The 11,714-nt window shown below is 48.9% G+C and overlaps 1 protein-coding gene across 3 annotated transcripts; it reads right to left on the bottom strand.

The window, feature by feature from the left end:
• Nucleotides 1-303: 303 nt before the first annotated feature.
• LOC122832775 (protein Atg16l2-like) lies at nt 304-11,648 on the bottom strand. Of its 3 annotated transcripts, none has more exons than XR_006370871.1 (18): nt 10,992-11,648; nt 10,472-10,520; nt 10,332-10,392; nt 9,626-9,699; nt 7,907-8,158; nt 7,763-7,828; nt 7,596-7,685; nt 7,201-7,254; nt 7,025-7,130; nt 4,482-4,587; nt 4,325-4,395; nt 4,182-4,253; nt 3,988-4,108; nt 3,798-3,903; nt 3,108-3,257; nt 2,983-3,030; nt 2,620-2,716; nt 304-2,287 (listed from the first exon to the last, which is right to left on the bottom strand). XR_006370871.1 is itself a non-coding variant. In XM_044119864.1 (18 exons), exons 1-18 carry the CDS (start codon nt 11,116-11,118, stop codon nt 2,194-2,196), a joined length of 1,749 nt encoding a protein of 582 aa, XP_043975799.1. In that variant the 5' UTR covers nt 11,119-11,648; the 3' UTR covers nt 304-2,193. The 3 variants fall into 3 exon arrangements, 2 of the variants coding, with proteins under 2 accessions (XP_043975799.1, XP_043975800.1); XM_044119864.1 differs by having other exon boundaries at nt 2,620-2,721; XM_044119865.1 differs by having other exon boundaries at nt 2,620-2,721; nt 7,025-7,127.
• Between the last annotated feature and the right edge of the window lie 66 nt (nt 11,649-11,714).

Genomic DNA, 11,714 nt, shown 5'->3' with positions numbered 1-11,714 from the left:
ATTTGTTCTCATCTTGACAGAAAAAGCTTCTTTGTAGTAAACATGCGGCTCCTGGACCCGAGGTGCCGTTATCAGCTGCGTCTGTCTGTTTGGGTTACTTTGAGATGGATCCATCAGGTACAGAACGCGTTTCATCAAACACGGCGGGTTTGGACCCAGATGAGGTGTTTAAATGTTTTTAACTGCGGCTGGTTTCCTGGCTGTTGTACAAGTTTCTCCAAAAGACTCATGGAAACACATTCTGATCATTTGATCGAACTCGCTGGTCCAAAGGAAAGAAGAACCAGATCAGCAGAAACAATCTGGGTTAAATTCAGGATTTATTCATTTATTTCAGAGAAACTTTCAACTTTCAGGACTCATTAAGTTGAAAACGGCTTGCCATACAGTCCCAGTTAATAAACTGTATAAATAATGAAGGATAAAACCAGATGGTCCAAACGTTCCCTTTAAACCCAGAAGGTCCAACAGAACCGAACAAAAGGCAGAGCAGCAAAAATACCAATATTTCACATCATTTTCCCTTTTCAACCAAACATCATAAGAACAGAACCAGAACCAGAACCAGAGCTGTTTAATCTGAGAACCTGAGAGTCCAGACTGGAAGAAGAACCAGTTCTGATCCAGTTTAACAAACACAAATGATGAAACTGAACATAAACTGGTTCCAGAACAGAACTGGGTTGACTTCAGAACCTCTTACGTTTTCTGTCATCGGCCGAGACCTGGTTCTGTAGAACCAACCTGATCCAAGCCAAAGTTGGTATCCGGATCTGAGCCAGACCCAGACCCAGACCCAGAACCAGAACCAGAACCAGAACCACATTAACAGGATTTAATCTGTTATTTCCACATTAACAGGATTTAATCTGTTATTTTCATGATGGATTTTAACAACACAATGTTTCTTTTCCTTACGTCTTCCGGTGGTGAAGAAGGCGGTAAAACTGTAACTTCATGCTGTTTTCATTATGCAAAAACAATTTAAAACTAATTAAATACAAATCTGCATTTTTGTGAAACGCATTTTTCTTATTTATAATTAAACGTGATTAAAACAGCTGAGATAAATTGTTCTCATCTCCATGTCAGGAGCTTTGGTCTCGTCATCACATTAAACCCACGGATAGTTTTGTAGATTTAGAGTCTCTTTAATAAAAGAAACTGACTGGAGGACTCGTTCTGAGACTCAGAGCTCCGTTGCTTTCTACTTCCTTAAGGAGAGCAGCGCCATCTAGTGTTTGTGAATACAAATTGCAGACTGCAGTCAAAGTCTGGGGCAGTTGGCAGCTAAAAACACTCTGGAGCCCCAGTTGAAAAACAATCGTTTCTGGAAACGACAGATCCGTGGGACAGGGCTCCATGTTTATCGGGTTTTTGGAGCCGTAATTGTCGATCAGAATTAATCAGAAAATGCTCATCGTCTTTCATGTCAGATGAAATCCATCAGCTCCAGCTGGTGAGTCCGTCCTGACCGTGTTGTAACCCGGTCCGATCTCAGGAGAACCACATGGTACCCGCCTGCAGCTCTGGCTGTTAATCAGATTCCTTCAGCACCAATCAGAGCAAACTGTGACTGTCTGCACCGAAACCCTGAAGTCTGAACGCTGGCTGATGCTCTGCGGTTTTATCCCTTAAAGAACCAGTTCAATCTGGGAGAACTTTCAGTTCCTGGGAATGTTCTGTCCGTAAAGTGCTGCAGAAGACAAAACATTCTTCTGCCAGATTTCCACACATCTCTGACTTCCAGAGACTTCAAGTTTGAACAGCTGACTGAGTTTAACCTGTGTCAGGTGTGAACACCTGTCCAGTGAACGCTCCTGATGTCCGTCTGGCTTCTGACGAAGCACCAATCAACACATTCTCTCAAATGTCAATGAAACCTGCTGGTATTTTCCATCCTGGGGGTTTGCTCTACACCTCAGGGTTTAACGGTTTTCATGTTTAAAAAGCTGAAAGTTAGTAAAACAAAAACAAAAAAATCAACGTTCCCTTGTTAAATCTGTTACAGCAGCAAAGGTCTGTTAGAAAATATTTAAAAATTCCCTTTTTCCGCTCCGCAACACGAGGCTAAAAACCCGTAAACCTTCCCTGAATCATTTCTCAGACCCAATCCATCGTCACGCCGTGAACTGCTGCTGGATTGGCTGGTTCAAATGCGTCTCCACGGGAAGTCTCGTCTGATTGGCCGGTTCAGATGTCACTCCAGAGGACGGCCCGCCGGCTCCTGTCCACACTGACGAAGTGTTCTCCGGAGAGAGACCAGGACACGGCGGTGATGGACGAGCTGCAGGACGGCAAGGAGACGAAACTCAAACTGATGAAACATGAAACACTGAACCCCAAGATGAACATTTAGCTTCACACCTAAATATTCAGTTAGCAACCCAAGTCTTCAGCTTCCCAGTTCATTTAGTTAGCAAACTAAAGATGTAGCTTGAAAACAATTAGCTTCAAGCTAAATGTTTAGCTAATGAAATGTTTAGATCTATTTATTTTGCGTGAAGCATCAGCTTCGCTCTGAATTCTCCATGGAAACCGTCATGGACACTTTGAAACCGATCTGGACCAGGTAGCGAGCAGAACCCGACCTGATGACATCATCAGTCAGCTGATCACCTGTGCTGGTCGGGGAGGCGGGTCTCCAGGCCCCCTGTGGAGACGTTCCAGAGGTAAACGGCTCCGTCAGCGGACCCGGCCGCCAGGTAGCATCCATCTGGGCTGCGGAGGCCAAACATGACGGTTAGAACCAGCAGAACCAGCATGGAGCCGGACCTTCACTGGGTCCAGCTAACTAGAGCTGCTGCTGCTGCTGTTGTCATGGAAACATCAGAAAATTCAGACCATTGGCTGTTAAACACAAACTGTGATCAGAACTTGCTCTCTTGCGGTTCTGGTTCTGTCTAACTAAAGCCTGGGGATACTCTGGTACCGTTTCAGGCCCAGGTTGGGGATCAGTCCGATGGCTGGTGCCGGACTCACCTGATGACCGCCTTGGTGCTGTCGCTGCCGCATTTGAAGCCGTCGGCTCTGAAACAGAAACAGCCTGCGTCACCAACAGGAAGCCGGCCCAACAGAACCTCGGATCAGAACCGGACCGGCTCTACCTGAAGCACATCCGGTCGTTGGTCCAGCGCAGGTCCAGTAGCTGGAGGCAGTCGTCACGGCAACAGCTGAGCAGCTGGCGCCGGTCGGAGCTCAGGTCCAGAGAGGTGACTCTGCCCTGAGAGGGAAGCTCCTGAACACAGCTCACCGTCCTGACGAACAGAACCGGGTCAGAACTGGACCAGAACGGGTCAGAACTGAGTCAGAGCCAAAACCGAACCAGAACCGGGTCAGAACCGAAACTAACCAGAACCGGAACTGAACCAGAACCGGGTCAGAACTGAGTCAGAACCAAAACCGAATCAGAACCAGGTCAGAACCGAAACCGGACCAGAACCGGGTCAAAACTGGACCAGAACCAAAACCGGATCAGACCATTTAGCTACGCTAATGCTAAACCACTAAAGACCAAACAGCCAAGTATAAAAAAGATTTGTGGGGGCTAACGCTAAACTGCTACACAGAAAGGAATTAGCAGATGCTAATGCTAACTATTAAGATGGCCGTCTCTCATCTTCCTCTCCTTCCAGTTGACAATTGAACTCAAAAAGTTGCATGAAACAGAGGAGCAAAGTCAAAAACACGTGATGCGACATAAAGTTCATTTTATGACAATATTAGATTTAAAAGATTCAGAACGGCGGCCATGTTGAAAATGGCTAATAGGAAATATGAAGATGAGGAAGAGGAACCTGCTGTCCCAGACTCTGATCTTGCAGTCAAAATGTCCGCTGATGATGCTGCTGTCAGAACAGACCAGGTCGCTGCAGAACGACGCCACCTCCCCCTGCTGGACACCTGCAGACACAGCGTCCGCCTTAAACACGCGGGTACACCTGCAGCAGCTCGGCCAATCAGAGGAGAGAACAGACGGACACTCACAGGCGGCTCTGTTCAGGTCCCAGAGCCGGACGCTCCGGTCGGTGCTTCCTGTCACCACCTGGTGGGGGACGCAGGTGAACCTGGCCGCCGTCACCTTCCTGCTGTGACCCGTCAGAGTCACCTGACCCACAAACACAGGTTTGGATTTCCACCATTACCAGGCCACTGAGGTGGGTTTCATTTTGGTAGGTTACCTTGGGGACGGAGTCATCCAGGCGCCACAGCAGGGCGGACTTGTTGTGAGACGCCGCCAGGATCCTGCGGCCCTGCGGACACAAACAGGCGTCAGCGGCGTTCCGGTGGCGCCAGGTGAGCTCCGGCTGAGGCGTCCGCTCACCGTGTGGTCGAACTCCACGCAGGTGATCCCCTCCGTGCTGCCGTCCAGTGTGGCTCTGTGGGTCAGCGAGCCTGGTGACATCATCAGCAAGGTCATAACCACAGGAAACAGGAAACCGACCCGGGTCGGTCAGCTGACCCAACCGGCGCCATCTTACCTGCCCTGACGTCCCACAGCTTGATGACCCGGTCCGTCCCGCCGGTGGCCAGCAGGTCTGAGCCGAAGCTGAACCGCACCGCGTTGATGCCTTGCTCATGGGCTTCCTATGGAGGACGCAACTGTTACTATGGCAACGCCCACTAGTCAGCATGTAAATGCATAAAGGTCAGAGAGGGGCATGCTGGGTAACGGCTCAGGATGGAGGAGATCTTTATGGGGCGCAGAAACACTCAGAGGATGTTCAAAGAGCAGCTGCATCTAAATACCAACCGCAGAGACGGGACGGGTCAGAGGGACCCAACGGGGTCCAGTCAGAGGGACCCAACGGGGTCCAGTCAGAGGGACCCAACGAGGTCCAGTCAGAGGGAACCAACGGGTTCCAGTCAGAGGGACCCAACGGGGTCCAGTCAGAGGGACCCAACGAGGTCCAGTCAGAGGGAACCAACGGGTTCCAGTCAGAGGGACCCAACGAGGTCCAGTCAGAGGGACCCAACGAGGTCCAGTCATAGGGACCCAACGAGGTCCAGTCAGAGGGAACCAACGGGGTCCAGTCAGAGGGACCCAACGGGGTCCAGTCAGAGGGACCCAACGGGGTCCAGTCAGAGGGACCCAACGGGGTCCAGTCAGAGGGACCCAACGAGGTCCAGTCATAGGGACCCAACGAGGTCCAGTCAGAGGGAACCAACAGGGTCCAGTCAGAGGGAACCAACGGGGTCCAGTCAGAGGGACCCAACGAAGTCGAATCAGAGGGACCCAACGGGGTCCAGTCAGAGGGACCCAACGAAGTCGAATCAGAGGGACCCAACGGGGTCCAGTCAGAGGGACCCAACGAGGTCCAGTCATAGGGACCCAACGAGGTCCAGTCAGAGGGAACCAACAGGGTCCAGTCAGAGGGAACCAACGGGGTCCAGTCAGAGGGACCCAACGAAGTCGAATCAGAGGGACCCAACGAGGTCCAGTCAGAGGAAACCAACGAGGTCCAATCAGAGGGACCCAACGGGGTCCAGTCAGAGGGACCCAACGAGGTCCAATCAGAGGGACCCAACGGGGTCCAGTCAGAGGGACCCAACGGGGTCCAGTCAGAGGGACCCAACGGGGTCCAGTCAGAGGGAACCAACGAGGTCCAGTCAGAGGGACCCAACGAGGTCCAGTCAGAGGGACCCAACGAGGTCCAGTCAGAGGGACCCAACGAGGTCCAGTCAGAGGGAACCAACGGGTTCCAGTCAGAGGGAACCAACGGGGTCCAGTCAGAGGGACCCAACGGGGTCCAGTCAGAGGGACCCAACGAGGTCCAGTCAGAGGGAACCAACGAGGTCCAGTCAGAGGGAACCAACGAGGTCCAGTCAGAGGGAACCAACGAGGTCCAGTCAGAGGGAACCAACGAGGTCCAGTCAGAGGGAACCAACGAGGTCCAGTCAGAGGGAACCAACGAGGTCCAGTCAGAGGGAACCAACGAGGTCCAGTCAGAGGGACCCAACGGGGTCCAGTCAGAGGGACCCAACGGGTTCCAGTCAGAGGGAACCAACGAGGTCCAGTCAGAGGGAACCAACGAGGTCCAGTCAGAGGGACCCAATGGGGTCCAATCAGAGGGAACCAACGAGGTCCAGTCAGAGGGACCCAACGAGGTCCAGTCAGAGGGACCCAATGGGGTCCAATCAGAGGGAACCAACGGGGTCCAATCAGAGGGAACCAACGGGGTCCAATCAGAGGGAACCAACGGGGTCCAATCAGAGGGAACTACAGGTTAAATATTGGTTAGAAAATATCAAATATCGTTGGTTCCTGCAGTTCTTCCTTCCACCACCAGATGGAGACAAATGTCAGATTCAGATTCTGCTTCTTATAACTTGATGTTAAAACAACAATTTAATCAGAAAGTTCAGGTCTTACATTTATTAAATATCTGACAGACAATAAAGGATTTTTCTCAATTGGAAAAATTGTTTTTGGCTTTAATCTTTTCTTTCAGTGATTCATCTGATGAAAGAGTTTGAGATTTTACTGTAAGAACAGTATTTGTGTTTTACTGTTCACCCCTGAATTCAGAGCAGTTTATAGTCCACTTAATGAATATGTTAATGAAATTAGTTGATGACTATGAGGTCAGATTTCACTCATTTAAAGAGACAATTCTGTTTATTTATTCTGTCCTGAAATGTCCAACCTTAAAAAGATGCTACAACTCAAACTGTCTGCAGAATGACGGTTCCTTCATTCCTCAAGATCTGAATGGATGCTAGCAACGTTGATGAGCTAGTGGGGCACTAAGCCTCGAATGATTTACATTTTAGTTTTTCACCAATTGATGAGGTCGTCCTGCCAACTACCTGCAGCCCCATGTATGTAAATTTAGTCTGTCAGAAGAAATTATGAGATTAAAAATAAAATAATCTGATAGGGTTTGGTGCTAAACTCAACCGGAAACATCTACAGAAAATGTTGAAGCCGACAGTGAAGTCAGGAAAAAGCGTTCAAGGACAGAGACCAACATGGAGATCAGCAGGTTAGGACAGAAATGCATCATGGGAACTGGAGTTTTACCAGGACTTGCAGCGGTCTGACAGGAACTCTGGCTGATAAACAGATTCCGACGGGAAACAGCAGATCCTCCTCCAGGCTGCGGACCGAGTGACCCCTTCTCTTCCTGCTGAGGTCAAACACTTTCCATCAGAGACACATCAGCCAAACGGTGAACAACCCAAACCCGAAAAACTCACTCAAACATCTCTCTGATGGAGGAGAAGAACCTCGGCGAGGAGACCGACGCCGACCTGAGGGGCAGGGCTAGCGTTAGCTTGTTGCTAACCTCCATATCAGGAAGGCAGCAGAGGTTTGGGAATTTACAGAATCAGATGAAATTTAACCTTAACATAAAAAAAATCTGTTTTCTAACATCTTTAAAGAATTTCAATACTCCAAAAGTTTGATTAAAAATTTGACTTTTCAAACAAATTTGACACAGTTTCTTTCTAAATTTTACAATTTTTCTATAAAACACTGAATGAAGACATTACATTTTCTATCTGTGTGTTTTCTCTCAGTCTAGACTGAATTAATGATGTTAGTCATTCTGACAGCCTGCGATGTGAGAAGGGAAACGTAGCGGGCCGACCTGAAGAGGCGGGTCGCTCCTCGGCCGCCGGACTTGTCCTGATCCTCCGGCTTCGGAGACGTGGACCTGGAAGTCGGCGCGCTGGACGAACTGGAAGACAACGCTCTGAGGTGATGTTCATCCCGTTAGGCCTCTAAACCTCATTTATCGTTTAGTGAAGCTCTCACCTCTCGACGATGACCTTTGACCTGGCAGCCGTCTGCAGCTGCTTCTCCATGGTCGCCTGTCGAACTCTGATGGAAACGATCATTAAAAAAATCTCTTAATGCCTCTTCTTGCTGCAGCAGGTGTAGATCGGGAGCATTTCCCACCTGGAGCGCCGTTCGTTGCGGTGGTTCATGCGGGCGGCGGCCTGCTTCTTCTGGTGCATCATGTCCTCCAGGACGCGCTCCTCCTTCTCCTTCTCTTCCCTGAGTTTGGACTCCGCCTCCCTCTGATGCTGCAGCAGAGCATCATACGCCGCCTTCAGCGTCTTGTTCTTCTGTCTGACCTGCTCCACATCATCCCTCAGAGCTCGTTTAGCTTCGGACGCCTCAGCTAGCCGACCGCCCTCCTTCTGTAGCCTGAGAACAGAGGAGGAGAAGCATCATTTCCTCCTCATGGTCTGGTTGACTCGGTTCTACTGGAACCAGAACATCTCCAGCTACTCTGCTCTGAGTCAAACCAACCTGTTCCCCTCCTGGCCTGTGGGGGCGCTGCACCAACAACCACTGAAGGAAACCACACAAAAACCTCTGAAGACACTGAGAGCAACTTCCTTCTTCACCAGATGGAAACAAGATGGAGGCGTCAGATTTTAGTGTTGGAGGATTTCTCTTTAGTCTTTGGCTGAAGACCAGGAGACATTTCTGCTGCTAGCGCTAGGCTAACATGTTAGCTTTGGTTGGATTTACCCAGAATGCCCTGCACTGTAGTCCACTTCCTGCTTTTGGAGCGGTCTCTGGTCCACTTGGTGTTCACATTCAAACTGAATCAGAGTTCACTTCAACCAAACCCAGACGAGGTTTGGAGGACCAGAGTTTGATTTTTGGTTTGATAACACATACACACCTCCCCAAACCAACAGGACGTTCTAGAAAAACCGACTGGAGTTGGATTAAAGCGGAATGAACTGGACAAACCCTGAGAGCCTCCTGTTGTCATCCATTATTGAGGATGAAGATAGAAGAAACAATGACACGTTTCCTCTTCCCCAACATGAACTATATACCTTTAGAGTAATCTCTCTTTTGCCTGTGGCCGCCCCCTAGTGGTCCGCGAGGTACTGCATGTAAACCACCGTTTATTTGACCTGACATGAGCTCAAAATGTAACACGTAGTTAGAATACCAAACGATTGTGTTAAAAAATGATGGTGAATAAATGTTTTAAGACTGGGTCCCTCAAAGAAAAGCTGAAGGTAACAGTGGAAAGAAAATGGCAGGACGATTTATATGATTAGAGGAAACCATGTCTGCAGGAATATTTTTCAGTTTTTCAGGGTGAGTTGCAGAACTTTTAAAAAGTATTATGATGTGTAGCATGGCACCGGCACGCAGATCCACCTCAGTCTGACCTGCGGCTGCGATAAACACAACAGGACTGTGACGAGGCGGTGAACAGCGCTGCGCCCCGCGCTGACTAACTGCACCTTAACACCTAAAATAAAAGGTTAATGTCACACTTTGGGTCGACTTGTTTGTGGTTTTCCCACATCCAGTGGGAACATTTAAAAAACAGCAGCGCTCTTCTCACTAGGAAGAACAAAGATGACAACAGTAAGTGAGCCAAGAGTCTAAAATGTTCATTTCAGGTTCTATTGGATCAAGATGATGTATTGTTTGGGTCCATGAGTGTTTGCCAAATGTTTAAGAGGAAAAACTGCATCAGGCTATTAGCATTAGCACCAAGCTAAAGGAAAATCAGATTAAAGGTCGTTGGTTGAAGTGGTTGTTGAGGTGAACCAGCAGCAGCTGCACCGTCAGAACAGGCAGGCTCAGGTGTGTGTGTGTGTGTGTGTATGAGAGAGAGAGAGAGAGAGAGAGACTCACCTGGTTTGTAGTTCCTGCAGGACACGTTCTTTGATTCTAATCTGCTGCTGCAGCTCCAACACCTTGTAGGCCAGCTGCAACGACACCAACAGTCTGAGTTCAGCTCCCATCATCACCTGTAAACTGCAGGTTAAATAAATCTCTCATTTCCTCCTGCAGGTTGTTCTGCTGCAGCAGATGAACTAAAACATGCAGTTAAATTCAGGAAATGACCCATTTAGGTTTTTCCTGCATGTAGTTCAGAGAGGAAACCTCAAACTGAACAGAAGGTTCTCGTCTAGCTGATCCTCAGTTTAAATGATGAACGTTCACCTGCTGGCCTGAACTCAAACGTTCATTTTTGGTCCACATGGACCTGAAATCTTCAATTGTTTGTGTTTAAGCAAAAGTCTCTGGACTTTGCTGCCACAATGGAAACTGGAATTACAAAAGACACTTAAGCCAACTTTTGGAAATCAGGGAACATTTTACTAACTGAAGTGACCAGAAGTTGGGAAGACTTTCTGGAGGCGGGGCTTCCTGATCCCCAAAACTTCTGACTATAAAATTTGAAACGTCTGCCTTCAGATTCACAGGTTTCCTCTGATCCCGGTTTGGACCGAACTTCATCTGTCAAACCCGGCAGGATCGTTTTATTATGTTTGTCTTAGATAAATAATGACGTATTTCCTGTTTATCTACAGGTGAGCGGAGGAGCATTTGTCACCTCGCCTGTGGTTTTCTTCAGCTGCTGCAGAGAGGAACGGGCGCAGCCCTCAGCGGGAGGTCTGGATGGAGAAACCAAACACACCGTCAGACACTGAAACACCTGCACACTGAGCGACAGTCAGACCTCAGGTGAGTTACCTGCTGAGGAGCCCTTTGGTCATACTGGTTTTCTCCAGCAGCCCAGTGTCTGAAAAGATTCCAGATTTGGGTCAGAACCTTTAATTCGAACTAGTTTAACCGATAGAAAACTGCAGGAACACCTGTCACCGCCGGCACCGAACTCCATTCAGAATCTGGGCCTTTTTAGAGCCATTAAACCTCTGCGTGAGCAGCTGGCCAGAGCAGATGATGAACCAGCTGCAGATTATCTGTCACTCATGAGTCACTCGTTAGAGGAAGTGCACCAGCCTGTGGTTTGGGTTTTGGACCACTTCCTGTACCAAATGTCGGCAAAATAGTGGAACTTAATGTTTGAGATTCGGTTCGGTTCTGAATTATTTTGACTGTTGCAGGCCTGGTTCTGCAACGGAACCAGACTCTGTAGAGATAACTTTAGATTTCAGGTCAAAAACGAGTCGCTTGAGAGCCCCGTTAAATCGGCCTTTTTTTTAATGGAGTTCGGCGCAGACTGGATCCAGCTGTTCTCCGAGGTTCTTACAGAACCGGATCAGGTCCTGGAACATGGCGCTCTGGATCCGGTCCCGGTGCTTCAGCTGCTGGATGATGTGCCCCCTCCAGGTCTCCGCGGACCGGCTGCTTCGCCGCGACGCCCCACCAGAATCCATCCCGAATCACTGCGGCCATGATCCGCCCTGACCGGGCCGCCTCATGCCGCTCCCCGCTCAGGGACGCTCTCACACCGGCCTGGTCCTCAGCGCCTCCCCGCTCCTCCGGTTCCCTCCAGGGTGTTTGTCGCCTTCTACTTTATTTTTTGTTTTTCAACTTTTTGTTGTTGCTTTCACATTCGTCACTTGAATGGGGCGGGGCGATAATTTATTCCAGCCAATCAGAGCCCTCTTCCTGATTTGCCCTAATAGGCCACGCCCCAAAAACTTCATCTGTCAGTTTTCTGAATACAAAGACGAGATATATCGTCACGTTTCTAAAATAATAATTATGGCAACAACAAAAAAAACATTTTGGCAAAACAAACAAAAAACGACCATTATTTTAGGACAGTGATGTGGACAGATGTGGACAGCCTGCAGTTCATCTGAAATCTGCTCTTTTCTCCGGTGCTTCATCCTCATCATCCTCCTGCTTTGGGTGGATGGAACAATAAAGTCCATCTCTGCCTGATGTTTTGTTTTCTACCTGTGCTGCAGCAAAATAAAGTTTCCTGATTAAAATCTGAATTTTGAATCCATAGCAGGATAAAAAC

Source organism: Gambusia affinis, linkage group LG06, assembly GCF_019740435.1.
Source record: "Gambusia affinis linkage group LG06, SWU_Gaff_1.0, whole genome shotgun sequence".
In the NCBI taxonomy this organism is placed as follows: domain Eukaryota; kingdom Metazoa; phylum Chordata; class Actinopteri; order Cyprinodontiformes; family Poeciliidae; genus Gambusia; species Gambusia affinis.
The sequence above is the reverse complement of the archived record's forward strand: the minus strand, read 5'-3'. Positions and strand labels throughout refer to the sequence as shown.

Excerpts from the sequence above, each read along its gene's own strand:
- LOC122832775 (XM_044119864.1), bottom strand. The coding sequence starts at position 11,118 with ATGGATTCTGGTGGGGCGTCGCGGCGAAGCAGCCGGTCCGCGGAGACC. Across the intron at positions 10,521-10,991 it reads CCAGGACCTGATCCGGTTCT|ACACTGGGCTGCTGGAGAAA; the intron begins GTAAGAACCTCG and ends GAATCTTTTCAG. Across the intron at positions 7,131-7,200 it reads TCCATCAGAGAGATGTTTGA|CAGGAAGAGAAGGGGTCACT; the intron begins GTGAGTTTTTCG and ends GTTTGACCTCAG.